The sequence below is a fragment of the Strongylocentrotus purpuratus genome, unplaced genomic scaffold (assembly GCF_000002235.5).
Source record: "Strongylocentrotus purpuratus isolate Spur 01 unplaced genomic scaffold, Spur_5.0 spur5_scaffold_19, whole genome shotgun sequence".
Classification (NCBI taxonomy): Eukaryota; Metazoa; Echinodermata; class Echinoidea; order Camarodonta; family Strongylocentrotidae; genus Strongylocentrotus; species Strongylocentrotus purpuratus.
This window is the reverse complement of record NW_022145604.1, coordinates 19009206-19028482: the sequence shown is the minus strand read 5'-3', so window position 1 is coordinate 19028482 and position 19277 is coordinate 19009206. Positions and strand designations below refer to the sequence as shown.

At 37.6% G+C, this 19277-nt stretch overlaps 1 protein-coding gene across 1 annotated transcript; it reads right to left on the bottom strand.

Annotated features, from left to right (window-relative positions):
• Positions 1–1311: 1311 nt before the first annotated feature.
• On the bottom strand, positions 1312–19029 carry LOC575483 (polypeptide N-acetylgalactosaminyltransferase 11). The gene is made up of 12 exons (XM_030990516.1): positions 18935–19029; positions 17176–17713; positions 16273–16429; positions 15654–15820; positions 12745–12905; positions 11755–11969; positions 8212–8329; positions 7773–7925; positions 6642–6881; positions 5573–5680; positions 4834–4977; positions 1312–1674 (listed from the first exon to the last, which is right to left on the bottom strand). The coding sequence occupies exons 2-12, from the start codon at positions 17549–17551 to the stop codon at positions 1549–1551; spliced, it is 1965 nt and encodes a 654-aa protein (XP_030846376.1). The 5' UTR covers positions 17552–17713; positions 18935–19029; the 3' UTR covers positions 1312–1548.
• Between the last annotated feature and the right edge of the window lie 248 nt (positions 19030–19277).

Here is a 19277-nt window from a genome sequence, read left to right as displayed (position 1 = left end):
AAACAAACCCAAACTAAAAGGTGGTACATGTATCGTCAAACTGATTTCAGGCCAGTTCATGTAAGAAATAACTTGCCAGTACAAGCTAGGTTTACGAGAAAAATCTAAAGCAAAATGGCAGTATAATAATAGAAATATTAATAAGCCTTGGGGGTCAGTCAGAGACTGACATTTTTCAGAATTTGCAAAAAAACAAATTCCTATGAAAAGAAGACAATGGACCGTCACAAGCTGCTTTATGTTACACTGTGAAGGGTATTGCAAAAGGAGTTAATAAAATCATGTTAGCTTGGTTATCTACTAAATCTACTAAATGTTAAATGTCATGGATGGACCAATTGCTAACAGGAATCAGGATCTGAAGTAAAGAGAACATGATCCACAGAAAATATGCATCACAGGAATATTGGGTATGGGCAAGTACAAAGCTAATTTGTCACATTCGTCACATTTCTACAAGAATTTTCAAAACAAATGTGTTTGAGGTTGAATATTGATGAAAAAAACAGAAAACACAAATTATGTACTCTCTTTTTAATCCATATTTGTCTTCAAACACATTTTTCGGGAAAATCTTTGCAGAAGTTTGTCTTAAATGACATCCTCTTTCACATTATGATACAATTGAAGTGAAATGTTGCCATCAAATTTTTGGCGAATTTGGGGCTCCCAACACTTTAAGAGGGGCTCTGAAACCTAAGCCCTGTAACACAAAGATAATTAAGCAACTGGTTGCTATTTTGCAATTGACCATTAATCCATGATGAACAATCATTTGATTGTATGACAGATCAATCAATCATACAACCCATTGCTAAGCTTTCTGTTACAGGGCCCTGATAGCCATACTAGAGATTGAATCAGAAAAAAGGTAAATTAAAATTATATTTTGATGTCAATTTATCATCACAATTCCATAATACAATTCTATAACATTTGGTAATGTAAGGGACATACCATTGGACTTGCCTGTATATATATATATATAATATAGAAGCAGGTCCAAGGCATTTGATTTTGTGTCAAATACATTACCAAGAATCATGAATAATATATTAATGCCAATGATCACAAATCTATAATAAAATTAAATATTACTTGGTATGTGTGGGACAATGCCTTGAACTTGCCCATATAAAAGTATAGAAGCAAGTCCAAGGCATTTTGTCATTTTGTGTTCATGCCTTATTACATAGCGTAGAATAAGGAACATAATTCATATCTGAAGAATTATTTTCTTCTGTATTTGTCTAGTTCAACCTACCATAGGGCTATCAGCTAATACAATCAGGTACATACAACTGTATTAACAAAAACAATTGTCATATGGGGAAAAATGCAGATGACTTGATCACAAGCTCTTTGCTTGCTTGATCATTTTGATCATTTAGTTCCTTTTCATTTCATTATCACCTTCTTCTGACAGATGTCAAGGCTATTTTATCATAAGCAAGAATTACTATCATCATTTCTGTATTACTTCATATTCTACCCTGGCTCAAATATGGGAATTTGTGACATGCGACCTTCTTCCAATATTTCCCTTTGTCACCTGTGTATCAAGTATTCCCATTCTTGCATAGGGTCGCTACTGCAGATATCCAATTGTGCCATCTGTATACTGCCAAACTGCTTTATGCTCAGGCACTGCCCGGAAACGGGATGGTAGATATTCTGTAAAAAAGAAGATGGTGCGATGAAGGAGATTACTAACTCATTGCGTATTAGGAACTACTGGGATGTCCCTGTATCGAAGCTTACAGGAATGAAAGAATTTAGCAGCAAAAGGGTTAAGCCCCTCTAAAGTGTTTGAAGCCCCAAATTGGCGCAAATATTTGATTGCAAAATTTCACTTAAATTGTATCATAATGTGAAAGAGGATGTCATTTAAGACACACTTCTGCAAAGATCCCCCCACCCCCCCCCCCCCAAAAAAAAAAAAAAAAATATGTGTTTGAAGACAAAAATTGATAAAAGAATACATAATTTGGGTTTTCCATGGTATGCAGAAAACCTAATTTGTTTATTCTTTCATCAATATTCGACTTCAAAAAACTGTTTACGGTACACAAAAAAGTAAACTTCTTTTTTTCACACATATAATACATCTGGATTTTGATAGCACTTAAAGATAAAGTTGAATAGGGTCATGTGTTTGAATTGTGTTTTCCTTTGATGTTCTTCCACACTTGCATAATATTACAATGTAAACGCTCACAAATTATTTTTCACCTCTCGCCAGAACTCGATCTTCTCTTTAAAGGAGAACTAACCCCAAAGAATAATTGAAGGTATTCTGTAAAATGAGATGAATTCCTGCATTTTGATGTACAATAAATCTTACAAACGTGTACAAGAGCTATATAAATGAAGATTTCTTGGCATGGGTGCAGCCATTTTCTTGAAAATGTGACATACCAGGCGGAGTTGTACATATATCATGCCCCGAGCTTTAATTGGAAAGACTTTTTAATTCAATAACAAAGCCTTTACTTTCAATGAGGCAAAATCATAGAAGGTGAAAAATATATAATAGGGTAACAATCGTAACTCATTTATTTAAAAATACTAAAATATAGCGGTTGAAAAATCTCTTTCATTTATACAAAACTTTCTCCCCAGAACAGCACCAACATATTTATGCAATTTGCATTCTGGCAATTGGAGTACAAAGGATAATAGCAGGTGAATGAAATACTTCAACACCACAAACACCTGGGAAGGAAGGAAGCATCCATACATTTGAATAAATTTAGTTGATAAACGACTCCGCATACAGGGTGCTACAAGAATTTTTTTCACCACTTGCCCTGTCGGGCAAGTGGGTTTTCAATTTACTTGCCCAAACAATATTTCCACTTGCCCAAAACTTTAAAGCGAAAAAGGACTCGAGGTTAAAGCATTTATTATCTCGTAATGATAAGTTAGTGTTTTAGATAGCAAATTAATGCACATACATGTACAGTGTAATTTGGGTCAACTCTTCCATCAAGAAACGTCATGTAAATAATGGGTAATCAACTATTTTAAATAAAGTACGGACATTTTTATTTCATCATTCACTGCTATAAATATCATGCCAAAATTTGTAAATTCTTACTAAATAATAATATTGAAGATATTTTACGATAAATCTCGGATAAGTATGCGAAAACTAGACTAAACAACGTCGCTAAAACCATGAAAACAAAACAACAACGGCTTATATTCTGGGGGTCTCGATACTATTATCAAAATGACTCGCTCGGTCGGATCTTGAGACCGCAGTAATAAATTGAAAACGAGACAAAAACATTCATCTGATTTATATGAGCAGCGAGTTTTAAATAATATGTTCACAATCATTAACAGTCATTATGAATAAATATCAAACATTTGACTTTTTGTACTTACTAGAAAATCCCTGTTGTTTATTCCATTCCGATTCGCACGTGTTCATTTCCCTAGAATAATGACGTCATATTTGGCGTGATTCAACCAATCGGCAATCAGAGAATAGCAAAGGCCTGTCGGTGCGGCCTGCAGAGCTAGAGAGAGAGAGCGCGAATAAGCTCGCAGCTGGTACGATCGCGCTAGCTGTCTCTAGCTAGCTCACGGCCGGCCGTGCGTGGAGGCGGAGCGGCATTCATGGCTTGAAGTGTCACTGTTGCATGCGCGCTGAGCTAGCTGAGCTGGCTAGCTGTCTGTGAAGTTTTTTCGAAATCGGAACGATCGCTTTTTTGCTTCTGGATTTTGACGACGGGTAAGAAGTTGACGGGTGAATGGTAGAGTTCTTGGACACTAGGAAATTACTGTAAAAGTATCACTTGCCCGAATCGGGCAAGTGATAATTTGATTTACTTGCCCGACGGCTCAATTTGGTTGCCCCGGGACGTCGGGCAAGCGGGTTTGTCGCGCCCTGGCATAGTATGTCATACAATCAAGAAAATGGCGATGCCCATGTCTTTCTGAGAAACTGAACTTTATTCTTGCTTCATTAATTATGCCTTTCTCATGTACTTTGGAGGGGGAATCTTGTAGATTGATGGGAAAGAATTCAATCAATCTCTCAGAACAACTTAAGTTTAATATTCTTTGGGTTAGTCTACAATGTACCCGTTTCATTGGTCATTGGATTCATTCACCTTAGAAGTGTGCACCATCTCCACTCCCAGGAGAGTGTTTCTACCATATGGTCACCATCATAGCATAAAGCAATTACAAAGGCTTTGTTCTCTTTATCAGGTCCCCATTTCTCTCCTGGGTATGGAGTAGCAATTGTAGATTAATGCCTTGCCAAAGAACATTAGCGCCATGTTAGGGATTAAACCTGTGACCATAGCATTTCCAGTCACATGCTCAAACCGCTCGACTATGACAGCTCTTTCTGTTTCATAAGGTGGGCCTTTTGCCCTTTATGTACCCTGTTATTATGTTTTATAACATGGGTTCAAGAATGTAGCCAATGAGAAACGCCAAAATGGATCACGTGATCATGCATTCTTTTTTACTATATGCACGGTACCATCTGCATTGGGTACATTTTTGTGATAACAACCTGGATGAAGGTTGCGGGCCTTGCTAAGTAAGATTGTCGACCCATTTTATAAAACAAATAATACACAGGTTTTTGTTAGTAACATTATATTATGTTGATGCAGCGCTATTCGGGTATTCACAATGGCACAAAATACACTAGGCTACGCAGCATGAATTTTATTGCACCATAGTGAATACTCTCATGCACTGCATCGACCATAACCCCCACACTCGGGGGGAGAGTGAAAAACAACCCTAAAACTGTCCACCTGCACCACTCTGCCCCCCCCCCCCCCTCAAGTTACTAGGACCTACCTTGTCTTTAATACGCCAGCGCTGGGAGCCTCCCATACCATCACACTTCCGTAGCTGAGGTAAAGAAGCGCTGTTACTCTCCGACATGTCCATGCAAATGGCATCGCCCAGTTTTAGTTCTTCTACGGAGGTTTGGTACCATGTCTGAATAAGAGGAAAGATACATTATATTCTTTCATTAACCACGTGCTGTATGATGACTGAAATGAGAATAACTAGATTAACTCAGCAATGGACTGCTGTACCTTTAACGTTTGAAGCACATGGTGTTGGGCACCTTCACTATTCCTACTGAAATCTAGTTCTGTGTTTGCAGTACCGGTAGTGTGTTTTAAGAGAAGGAATGTGGAATATCTGGAGATATACTGCAAGGGTATATATCGGGGGGGGGGGGGGGAATCAGGATTTCATTCTCTATTCTTGATATAACATATTGAACCAGCATTCAGTATGTAGGACAAGGCAAAGAAAGACCCAGGTAAAGAGACTGCCCTCCCCTTCAGGTTCTGGTATTACCTTGCCTCCTACAGTAAACCAATTCTAACACATATTTTCAAAATCAACCAAAGCCTTTTTTTTTTTTAATGACAGAAAGTTAATACCCTTCACATTCCTGTATCTTATAACACACAGAGCTATGTGAATCATTCATTCACACATAAACAGAAACGAGGCGCCCTTTTTGCAGTGGTTAACCATGTCATATCTGAACAAGCCTTTAGAGTTTGGAAGAATTTACCATGGTATTGGTGTCTCCTAGCCGATCACAGTCTCCAAGGATAAGCTCTGTCCCTTTGACCAGCTCTGCTTTAGGCACCAGACACAGGCCAGTTAAAGAATGCTTCAGCTAGAAATGAAAGAACATATATCTCATTTTCAGGAGTTGTTATAGTGTGGATGAGCTCAATACACTTGATCAGCTCAGCTTTAGGCACCAGACACAGGCCAGTTAAAGAATGCTTCAGCTAGAAATGAAAGAACATATATCTCATTTTCAGGAGTTGTTATAGTGTGGATGAGCTCAATACACTTGATCGGCTCAGCTGGGCACCAGAGAAAAGCCTCTCAAATAATGGAACAAGCTGGAAAAGAAATCAAATTAATATATATTTTCAGTATGATATAAAGAGAGGACCCTCGACCAATGCAACTTCGGGCCGTTGTATGACACATGCTCCTGCAACAATTGCTCTGAGGTAATTTCCTAACTTTATGTCTGGACCCAAAACTATACCTGACCCTAACCCTATGGGCAAATACCAAACCTAACCTAAATCCCAAACGCCACAATAACCTATTAATTTTGTAAAAAACAGGTCTTCGGGCACAAGACACAGGCAACTCAGAGAATGCTTCATCTGTAATAGAAAGAAAGTGATTCCAAATTTGCAGCATCATACACAATACGGACAGGTTCTGTATCCTGAATAGCTCATTGGAATGTCGGGGGATAGAACCCATGACCTTTGCATTTTCAGTCAAATGCTTAAACTACTCAACTATGACACCTCTCTACGATTAATAACCAAGTAAATCATAAAACTTCTTGCCCAAGCATTAGAATATTATTTTATAAGACCAACACTTTCATCATAGCATGTTCTTCTATGTTTATGTCTTTATTTCTTTATTTATTAATTTAATTCAAGGATTTTTTATTCTGGATAACAAGATCAGGTGCACTCAGTGCAACTAAATGTTCATATAAGTGAGAATGAAAGAACATGTCCCGAATTGTGATTGTAAATTCAAAGATTGAACACAAAAGGTCTCCATTCAGAGTTGAATTCTCAATGATATGTACATACCTTGCCCTTACGAAGTGATGTTTGTGGTGCTTTCCTCTGCATCCTTTGCATTCCTCCTCCTCCTTCTACCACCCCACCTGTTCTGCCCTTTGTATCATTTGGTGTCCTCATCTCTGGATAGACGGTGTCCAGGTACCACTTGAAGGACTTGCATTTGAGCTCCTCCCGCAGGGCTACACGAGATGAGATGTCCCCATAGTCAATATTCTTTGCCTTGGGCTGGACTTGGTAGAAATGCTCCTTCAAAAGATATGTGATGAAAGTTAAAAACAAGAAAGAGAAGAAGTGGTGAATTAGGAGGTTATAAAAGTCTTTGGCTTTTGGTTGTTTTTTGTCCGATATGTATACTTTTCCTTAATATTATGATTCAAAAGGTTTTGTATTTCAGTTTCTCACAGAAGGTTTAATACAAGAGATGAAATGTCCCCGTAATCCAAGTCCTTTGCCTTGGGCTGGACTTGGTAGAAATGCTCCTTCAAAAGATTTGTGATGAAAGTTGAAAACAAGAAATAGAAGAAGTGGTGAATTAGGAGGTTATAAAAGTCTTTGGTTTTTGGTTATTTTGTGTCCCATAAGTATACTTTTCCTTAATATTATGATTCAAAAGGTTTTGTATTTCAGTTTCTCACAAAAGGCTACAAGAGATGAAATGTCCCCGTAATCCAAGTTCTTTGTCTTGGGCTGGACTTGGTAGAAATGCTCCAAAGATGGATAATCAAAGACATGCAATCAGATTCTAAAGATCTGTAGCTGGCTTAGTCAAAGATTCCTGGTTGTTCTGTATCCAACATGTTTCCAAGTATCATGTTAAGTGGGTACCTGAAAGAATATGTCCCTTGAAATAATGGCTCTAGGAGCTAAAGATCATTATTTGCAAGGACTTGAAAAGTGCACTGGGACAGGCAAAGACCTAATACTATTATCATTACTATCTTTAATATTTCAATCCTATACTAAACACAACTCCTAATCCTCACTGTTATCCTAACCCTTAGAACAAACCCATTCAAAACCGAAAGCCCCAATCCTATGTTTTTGACAAAATTTAGCCTGGATCAAATGTTGGATCACAAAATAAGCACAATACTCTCTACAAGAGGCGGAAAGCAAGAAATAAGAGCAATGTGATACCTTGTATTCATCCATCCAGACTTCTGCAACTCTCACAGCATTTTTAGTCGTTGTGTCCTGCCGGTTTGGAGAGCCATAAGGTCGTCGCTTTCTGAAAACATGACCGACTCGTGAACATGGGACAATCTCCAGTTTCCCACCACACTGCCATATCTGAAACGAAAATGATGTGGAGGAGAATTGGTTGAAACCAACTCCTTGTACGACATCCTAATTAATTACAAGGAAATTAATTAAAAGTATTCAGTAGGAGAAAAAAACTGTATTAAAAAAAATAAAACTTGTGTATATGTATATATTTCATGTATTTACCTACATGTTTGTATTTCCTGGAATTGAAATAAACAAATTGAATTGTATTGAATTGAATTATATTGAATTGAATTGTATTGAATTGAATTAAATATATTAGGTTAAAAGAGAAGAAGAATGTTCTTACCCGGAAGGAGATCTCTAGATTCTCTCCACCCCAGATATCCATGCCTTCATCATAGTCTCCTAGCTTATGGAAGTACTCCCTGTTCATCGCAAACAGACCACCAGCCATCGTAGGTGACCTGTAAACCAAGCAAAAGATCATGATGATTTTAATTTACCCTATCTACTACACATGCTCTGGTGACAATTCATTGCTTCAGGCCAATTCCATACACTAAGCAAATGTATAGTTTGAACCCTGGACTAAACATTAAACCTTGAATTAATCCCAATCCTAACCCTAAACCTAACAATGGTTACGATTTGTCATTATTTAACTGCTGTAGCCACATCATGAAACAATTATTCAGTGGTTTTCACGGACTAATATCATTTTCACCGACAATTTTATTGTCACTGACTGTTTTCCAGGCCTCTGATTGGTCAAATTTAGTCAGCACTGACAGTTGTCGGCAGACAAATGTTGATGAAACGCCCCCCAGTATTAATACTGCTCTTCCTGTGGACCACAACCTTGTACCCAACCTTGTACCCAACAGGAACCCTTCATCTTACCCAATTCCTTTGACGAAATAAAGCATGGAGCAAGTGTTGGGTCACCAATTTAATACTTTTAAGTTCAGATAGGTTACTTAACTAAAGTAGCAGACATGTGAGGGAGCATGTGGGGGAGGAAAGCCCTATCTTTGCAATCCCGAAGGTTCCTCGAGCGTCTGAATTTTCTCAACTCCGCCCGATATCCATCACTTCTGTTTTTGCTAGAGTCTTTGAGAGTTTTTTGGCGGACTGGATAATGTCAGATTTGAAATCCCACATAGATCCTTCTCAATTCGGAAATATTAAAGGTAGCTCTGTTAATCATTATTTGATAAGCATGTTAGACGTCATCCAAAGTAATCTTGACAAACAGGGATGTCATGTGAACCTTTGCACAGTAGACTTCATGAAGGCTTTTGATCTAGTTAATCACAGAATTGCAATTGAAAAGCTTATTGGAATAGGTGTAGACGCCTCTATCCTACCAACTATGTGCAGCTTTCTCAGCGATCGCTCTCAAACAGTGAGGTACCAGAGTAAAACCTCAACATCGTTGAACCTCACTTGCGGCGTCCCCCAAGGGACCAAATTGGGTCCGATCATTTTCCTCGTTATGGTGAACGATGTGGCCCTTACTACTGAGGATAGGTGGAAGTATGTGGATGATCTCAGTATGTTGGAAGTTGTTCATAAATCACAAGAAAGTTCCCTGCAAACCCAATTCGATGCGCTGAGTGAATGGTGCAATGTAAATGATATGAAGCCCAAACCAGAGAAATGCAAAGTCATGCGATTTAGTTTCTTGAGAAATCCTCCACCGAAAGTACCGTTTACCATTAACGGAACTCGCTTAGAATGGGTCTACTCACAAGTTCTTCTTGGAATCGCGATACAAGCGAATCTTAAATGGGATCGTCAAGTCCAGACTATGGTCTCTCGTGCTGCACGTAGATTGTACATCCTAAGTGTCTTGAATAAGAATGGTGCTAATGTAGAGGATTTATTGATCATCTATAAGTCCTATATTCGTCCATTGTTGGAGTTTGGATCACCTGTCTGGGGATCAAGTCTCACCAAGGCTCAGGTTGATGAACTTGAGCGGGTCCAAAAACGTGTCCTCCGCTGCATAGCTTTCCCCAATGTTCTCTCGTATAGTAAGCAACTCATCCTGTATGGACTCACTTCCTTGGAACTAAGAAGGAATGAGCTTCTCCTTCGTTTTGGTGAAGGTTTGCTCCAGTCTGATCGTTATCGTAACTTTTTGCCCCCTACTAGACAATCGCAGTCCCGTACGCGATTACAACTTCGGAACTCTCAAAGTCTTGACATTCCATTTTGTAGAACGCAGAGATATAGGCTATCAACTATCCCTTCTCTGTCAGTCCTTTTGAATTCCTCATTGTAATGCAGTATATCAACTTATTTATTTATCTATTTATCTTTCTCACTGTTCATAGCTGTGCTACTTTTGTGAGATTTCACGTAATATGCAATGATCTTCAATGATCATCTATAATGCAGTTCATTTTGATATGCAAACCTATTTATCATGGATATTCCCTGTTCTTTGATCTTATTCTACACTATCTTTACTACCTTTATTCTTGTCTTCCCTCTCCCCCTCTCTTCTTCTATTCATATCTGTTTCCTCTCTATTGTTTATAAGATGCATGATTTTTCTTTTCCTTGAATGCCATTAGTTTTGAATTCGTCATTGTAATGCAGCTATATCAACTATTTATTTATTTATCTATTTATCTCTCTCACTGTTTATAACTGTGGTACTTTGTTGAGATTACACTTTAAAATGCAATGATCTTCAATGATTATCTATAATGCAATTCACTTTAATTTGCAAATCTATTTATCATGGATATTCCCTGTTCTTTGATCTTATTTTTCACTTTTCTATACTCCCTTTTTTCCTGTCTTCCCTCTTCCCCTCTCTTCTTCTATTCGTATCTGTTTCCTCTCTATCGTTTATAAGTTGCATGATTTCTCTTTTCCTTGAAATGTCAGTAGGGTCATCACAATTTTCTTTTTTTCCTTTTTTTTGTCTTTCTTTCTTTCTTCTTTCTTCCCCCTTATAAGAAAATAGTTTTACTGTGTATCACTATCCATTTACATGCAAGTGTATTGCCTTATGGTGTATTCTCAATTCTTTACTTGTATAATTATTCTCTTTAACACGTTGTTGACATATTGCACCTTTCCTCTAATAACTTTGATTTTATTGTTCTTCAGTGTAATATACTCATATTACTTTACCTCGTGCAATATCTTTTTGATAATATTATCCTTGTACTTTTAGGTTGTTACATTACGTGCTTTATCATGTTACTCATGCTTTGTGTGAAAACCCTTCTCCTTCCTCTTCTCATGGGTCCTCATCTTTTTTCTTTTTTCTTTCTCTTTGCTTACCCCTTTCCTCAGCTATTATCACCTTTTCCCTCTTTCTTCTTTCTTCACACAATACATTTCTAGGTCCGTCTTTCTCTTTCTCTCTCTCTCTCTCTCTCTCTCCCCTTTTTTTTTTGATGACACAGAAGGTTTTTAATGTTTTTAATATTTGTAATATATTTGAATTTTAACGTAATATTTGTAATATATCTCGATTTTGATGTAATATTCGTAATATATTTAGATTTTGATTTAATGTTTGTAATATATTTAGATTTTGATGTTATATTTGATTCTCATTTTGCATAATTTATAGTCGTACTTTTTAGTCATTCATATTTTGTTCGTTTATTGTGTTGTATAGTGACTTTGTAAATTGAATTATTTCAGCTTCCCAGCTGCATGTTCTTTTATTTCAATAAACCGAATCAATTTCAATCAATTTCAATATCTCTAGTATTGGAATTCTCTTTTTAAAGTACACAATTTTACACTAACTTTACAATAACTGTACAAGAACCATATTTTTGCTCTTGAAATTCGACGAGCTGGAAACTAGAGTGAATGGCATTGGACCAAATGGTGATGAACTCATGTGGTTACTTACTCTATTGGCTTCACATAATCTTCTTTGCCGACAAGCTGACGGGACCTAATGGTGTCCCACTTGAAGTGCATTCCCCAGTTGAAGCCCCCTTTGACGAGGGGCGAGGCAGTGTAAGCGAATGTGTCGTGGTTGATGATGTCTATGATAGGGCAGACTACAGTGTGTGAATCAGCTTTGATCCTCTCCAGTAGGGGCTCCAGCCACTGTTCATTCACCTACAAGAAATAATATACAAATATACTCTGCCTAGTTAAATCTATGAGGTTGTAGTGACAGAGTGGTCCAATTTCCTGAGGTGCCTAACCCAAGGAAATGGTGCTATTGCAGGGTGGCCCCATTTCCACATGATATACCATTCTTCCTGGGGCTCCTGTATCTGTGAAAAACAAACTTTCCATGACAATTAAACATGTATTAATATCTGTTTTCATAAACTGCTTTTCTAGTTAAAAGTGATGGATAAAAGCCTTTAGTAATGTGCATCAATACTCCGACTACCACAAGTAAAGTACAGTCAAGACATATTAGCCTCCATACACAGGTCACAGTTTAACGCATGAAACATTTTTGCGGTGTTAAATACAAATTGTACCTCCTAGCTTTTAAAATATAAATGGGTCTTCATAAATAATACAATGACTTGATAACTTAGAGGGAGGGTGGAACCCCCCACTGGCTGAGAGAGCACGATAGCTCGATAGCTCAATCGGTAGAGCAGTGGTTTTGTAATCCGGTGACCCGGGTTCGAAACCAAGGCGATGCGCTAGTGCCCTTTGGTAAGGCATTAATCCTCATTACCAGGTCTCTCGGAGAGGACCTAAAGCCGTCGGCCGTCTGGTTGCTTACTTATACAAGCATTTATGCTTTCTTAGCAGTCAGGTCAAAAAATAATTATTAAATTTTTTTAAAAAAAATAACCACCACCATTCATTCAATAAGCCAAGCTTTTGGGGGTTATTAAAGACAGGTTTAAGTTTGTTTACCACTCACCTCACAGTGACTGTCCAGGAACATGAGGACATCCCCTGTTGCATACCTCGCCCCAATGGTCCTGGCTCGAATCAGTCCTTCCCGCTGCCCATTGTGGATCACATGCACCAGCCCATTAAAGTTCTTGGACATGTATTGGTCAAGCTCTTTCTTCAGGTGAGCTGTTATTGTGAAATGCGAGACAACCATTTAAAGAGATTTGATTTGATTTGATTTTATATGATATGCATTGATTTATTTTCTTCAGCAATCTGGAAACATAATTCAACAACAACCAGGTTAAAATACATTTTCATCAATACACATAACAGAATAAAATGAACTTAAGCATTTAAACAAGTACTTTGTAATGTGCACAACTTACACAAACTTACTGCAATGTTTTCATCTTCTTAGGAACGAAAACAAATTATTACTAATTTGGCTTGTAATTTTTGTAAATAAACAGGCAAACAAAATGCACAAGCATATACCGGTATTTATTAATTTGAAGCAGAATACATGTACATCAGCTCAAAGGAACAAATTCTAAGCCTTATTCAGATACGAGCTGGTGAACCCTAACATTCTTTTTTCAATAATGAAGTAAGTGTACCGGTAATATGTTTCTCATATCTGTATTAAACACAAAGCTAAGTGAATATGCTCAGTTAACACGTTAAAACAAAAATGCTGAGGTTTGCCTCTTTATATCTGAACAAGCCTTTATCATGAATGCTTTCTTTAAAGATGAAGTTGAGTTCTGGTCATGCGATTGCATTGTGAAAGAAACAGTGTGAAATCGACCATCTAGCATATAAGAATTTGTGTGTATTGCAAGGTTCTGGAATCATCAAAATGGTAAGAAATTTGGCCATGTCTTTGTTAAGTTACAAACACTGTACACAGAAAGATGTATATGGGACTACACGAACACGTGGAGTAAAAAACCTACCCCCGTTACGAGTTACATGACATATTTAGAATATAAAGGCATTTGAAGAGCCATGCTTTTCAGGGAACATGTCTTATCTGATGTTCTTCCACACTTGCATAATAAGAATGATAACGCATTAGTTTTCACCTCTTCCCAGAACTCAACCTTCTCTTTAACTCCCCACCCAAGGACTGGCTTGTTCACTCCCAGGGGTGATAGTGAGCACTAAAAAAAAAATAGGTTTTTTGTTTTCCCCTCAACCACGCCCCCCTTGAGTAAAAAAAAAAAAAGGCGATTCGCGGGGAAAAAACGGCATCTAACAACATTCCCCCCTTTCGAGTAAGAAAATTGGGAGAAAAAAATAGGGCAAAATAGGGAAGAATAGAGAAAATAAGGGGGGAATCAGGAAAATCAGGATAAAAAAGGGAAGAAAAAAAAAATCTGGTAAAAAAAAAAAAAAAAAAAAAAAAAAAAAAATCTTTTTTTTTTTTTCTTTTTTTTTTTTAAATCGGGAAGAAAAAAAAAATCGGGGAAAAATCGGGAAAAATCAAAAAAAATCGGGAAACCGATTTAAATCGGGTTTTTATCAGGCCTGTTCACTCCACATAGTAAACTGCCTTCATAAAACCTCTGCTGCAAAATGAAATAATACAAGAATAGTCCACTTCACATTACAGTAGGGACTTTTAGATTTGCGTGGACTGATACATGTGACGTCCATTCAAGGCAGTGCATTAAAAGGACGTCGATCGTAGCAATCTAAAAGTCCCTAATATCTTATAAAACACAGACAAGTGAGAAAACTCAAGGACCTTTTACATGGGCACCTAAATGTACAGTACATTGGTACTTATGTCTCACCTATCTTGCCAGACATGTTCACATAAGATGGTACTAAATTGTCACAGCATTCTAATTGAACTCTTTCATGACAAGCATTCAGCATTTTGTGGTTTGTCTCAATAACTTTTGATTCAGAACCCTCACAAATACATACATGTACCAGAGGCATGAAAAGAAAAGACAACAATTTCTGCACATATCGTCGCTGTTTTCACGAAGTGACGGTAGTGAAAAAAAATTGCATTCACTTTGCGTTACGATTTTCCTCACTACCGTCACTTCGTGAAAACAAGGACGATATGGTGTCCATTTTTGTTACAATACCACATTGTGTTTGATGCCTGGGATTTTTAAAGGAAAATAAGCTTTAAAATCCTTTAATTGGCAAAATTTCAACAAAGTCATTCATATTAATCAAAACGGGCAATTCTTTCAACTTTTCGACAAAATTTCCACCCATGCATACTGTTTTCGGAGACTTTGCATTTTATTAGAACAATTTTCTAATGTAGCATTACAAGAAAACTATTATTGTTGCACATTTGAAGAACTTTATGTGATTGATTTAGCCTTTGAAAAAAAAAATCCCTGTTCTAATTATCACATCATTTGAAAACAAGGCTCATGCAAGCAAGTGCATGCTTGTAAAAATGACGCCTGGCTGGAATGCTCCCCAGGCCCAGGGAGTGGAGAATTTGCATACATTGTGTGCGGGTAAGCTTGAATCCGACGACCGGGGTAATAATGAATCTGTAAAGTGCATTGAGAGGGCCTGTGGCCCTGAAATGCTCAATATAAGAACGAACTATAAAAGGGAACCAAAACCTTCATACTAAGTTACTTTTATTGTAAAGTTTAAAAGATTTGAATAAAATCAGTGAAAATTTAAACAAAATCGGGCAAGAAATAAGGAAGTTAGAGCTTTTTGAAATGACTAGTCACTAGAGGGCGATATTCAATTTGATGACATCATTTCACATTTTTTTCGTTTTCTTTGTATTTATTTGTGTTCTTGATCCGACGTCATAACATGTGAAGTAGAATATCATTTTGCATTCTATACCTTGCTTTCAGGGGAAGTAGATTATCTCAATCCCAAGTAACTTAGTATGAAGGTTTTGGTCCCCTTTAAGCATTCCATTACACTTACTCAGTTCGCTGAAGTCGTCGACCAGAATGAGCTCGTGTATGAGCCTCCTAGGAGTTCGATCAAGAACACTGTAGACAGTCCGCAGCAGTGTAGACCAAGCCTCGTTATAGAAGCAGATCACGATGCTTACTGTAGGTAGCTCTTCCGAATACACCTGGTATTTGCATCTAGAAATATAAGCCATTTTCACAAGATACGTCAACGTTTTCCAGATGCAAGTCACTTGGTGACCCAACATTTGCAAAGGCGATAATTGTTCCAGGACTCATTTCCTCAAAGATACAGGATTTGGGGTTTTAGCAGAGCGTTGTTTAAGTCAGGGTTTTGGTAAGGAATTATGTTAGCTACAGTACCTAGGCTATTGACCATAGAGAAAAAGAACCTGCTTTTGACATCCTTTGATGCCTTTTGCTTGCTGGTGGTATGTCGGAGTCTGCGACAACTTTTGTCTTTAATTTTTTTTTTGATAGGAACGTGAAACAATTGGACCATCTTACTGCCATTTTAGCACAGAAAAAGAAAATCAAAGGAAAGAAAAAAAGAAAGGAAACAAAATTAATATTCTGATGAGTGAAATGCACATAGGTAATTCAACCTCCAAATTGACAAGTATACCTACAGCGGATTTCTTGTGTCTGTAACATTTCTGTGAAACCCGATGCGTTGGCTGATGAGTTCGTTGAAAGCATGCTGACGGTAGCCTCCATCTCGTATTGACCTCTCCTCATCAGTCCTCACCATACCAAGCTCATCTTCTCCCCAGTCGCCTTGGGCATCTTGCAGAAAGGGAAAAGGAACAAAGTTTATTAGCAAAAGTTTCTTTTACTGTAAATCAGAAGAAGAAAACAAAATGAAAATTTTGTGAGTTCTCGAAATTTGCAAAGTTTCATGCCACAAAATATCACATCATCACAACACAAAAAAAGTTCTTTCTATGAAAATAGGTGTCATTAAGTTTCAACCGAAGTTTTATGTTGTAGACATTTCTGGTTTTACAATCACAGTAACTCAATGAATATTTAGCCTCAGATAACTCTGCTTGGGGTCTAAGAAAAATGTGGATTCCTGCAACCCCCCCCCCTCCTCCCCCTCCCTCTCTCTCATTCACTTATGAAATATGTAAATGTACCAGTACCTCTCTCATATTCCTTTGTACCCAGAAGATCAATAGCCTACTTCTGATCACCAGAAAAAGTTCAGTACGTTAAAGGTACTATAAATACTCTATTATAATAATCAATATAAGATTTAGACCAGAATCTAATGCAATCTAATAATGAGTCAAATACATGGCTGAATTTTTGTTTAATGACTATTCTTTGAAATGTGTGTCCTGTACAGTATACATATGACTTTTATCCATATATTTCATCAACAACATTGACTAATCTCTCTGATCATATCATTCCTATTATTTCATGGTCGTATCACCAATTTTTTCTTCACATTTTTGATGAAATACATGGCCAATGACATACGGGACACTTTGCATAGAATTTCCCTCAAACGGTGTCATATTTACCTGCTTTAAGCCTCTGTTTTTCTCTCATAGGCTTCCCTTGTTTTTTGTAGAGTGCATTCTTTGGGTTTAAGACTTTTGGATTGAATCTCATTGCATTTAAGTCATTACCCCCTCCGTCCTGCATCACTAAGTTATTAACCCTCCATCGTTTATCCTCCTCCTCAACCCCTCCTCCGACGCCCAGAGGAGGCCTGGCACCGCCCCTGTGCCTGGGGATCATCTTAACCCTCCCAGGGGCGTACTTCACCCCTGGTAATCCACTGGGGGCATCCTTGCCCACGTCACTGAGGAAGATGTAGATCAGTATGAGCCATATTATGGATGAGATTGTTATCCCATAACAGAAACAGCGTATCAGCGGGATCTTGGTGGACATCTTTTGAGATTTGAGTTCAGTCTTGGCTCAGTGATTACACATCAATTCCTTATGTCCCAAAACACAGTGCTTTTCCAGATGATACATGTTCCATTTTGTAGATGAAGAGAGGTAACCTGCACAGTCCAGGCAGAAAATCCTCATTACATTACTCTGAAGAGTCTGAAATAGGCAAGAGACAGGAAAGAATACATTTTGAAAACCCAGCATGGTCGTAAATTAATGTTCTCATAACGGGAAGTGTGTCTACTAATTGGCCAGTATGAACAGTCCTTCCCCCCACCCCCCCCCCCCTGCATAACTTGCTTTCAATTAAAGAAGAAACTCAAAATAGATTTTAAACATTTTTTGTGTGAAGAAAATCAGGAAAATGTGGCCTCCTAAATCAAAATCAGGTTTTCATCATTCTTTTTCTTACACTTATTAGTGCAATGGAGTTACAAGTTAGCCTTAAAAAGCAATCAAACCCTTTGTAATAACTTCATTTCTATGTAAGTGGAAAAAAAATTGATTAAAGTGTGAAATAAATCGCACCAATAATAAGAGAATCTCATCTCTTCTAGTCTACACCGAATGAAAAATGATTATGAAGAAAAACTGTGAGTACGTGTAGCTCGCGCGCAGTTTTTCCTTCATAATCATTTTGCCTTCGGCGTAGACTAGAATAGAAGAGATGAGATTTAGATGACATCATGCGCAGCGAGAGTTAATATACGTCTTGCAAGATTTTCAACATGAATTTAGATTTTGACCCATAATTTCCTAAAAAAGGACCATTAAACAGATTATTTCAGTCAAGTTGGTAAGTGGAACCTATTTATTTATAGCCTAGATCTAGAGCTAGGCCTAATTTACAATAGGTCTATAAAAAAAATGAACATGCACGAGGTAAAATGACATTTGGGGGGATTTTCAGGGCATAAAAATATGGCCATAAATGGCCATGGTGTTAGCAAGGGAATGCGTATAGTCGGCTTCCGTCTCTAAAGAGAGAGCCGACCCTACCCAAAAAAGAGGCTAACGAACGAAAGAGACGGAAAATTCGGTCCAGCCTAGGTCATACTAGTCCCACCAGTTAAAGCTAGTGGTCGAAATGTGTATAGACTACTAGGAGCTCACAATGTATCAGGAAAAGGTATAGCTATAGTCTATTGCATGTATGAAATAAATAGGCGGAAAAATGCAAATATTTTAAATACCCCGCCGAAGAAAAAACATAAAACATAAAAGTGGGGGTATCGGACTGAAGTCAATTGAAATTCCAATTCGATTTAACTAACAAAATTCAAAATAACGGCAGGCAGGTGAAGAAGCTAATTATAGCAATAAACGATATCCTAAATGTTGCCATTCATTCCAACGCTGGATTATGTTCAAACTTACCAGACACAGACTAATAACTGGGCAGGAAGGTAGGAAAGAGTCCAAAGAGTGAATGTTTAGCGCAATAATGTTTAGCTCCCGTCGTACGTGTAAACCTTATCAGTCATAGAGGGCGCCGTTAACTTGTTCAAGGTTTCAATAATATTATTATTTTTATAGTCTATTGCTAAAATATTTGGTCAACAATTATTATGGAGCAACCAATCTGACAGAAGGCCGGGCATAGTGTCACTTCACAAATTTCTTAGTATTTTAGTTGACCCTTGATGGGGGAGAGGGATCGGAAATCATATATTAGGATGACCACGTAATTCGATCTGACAAGCGAAAAAACAGAAGAAAA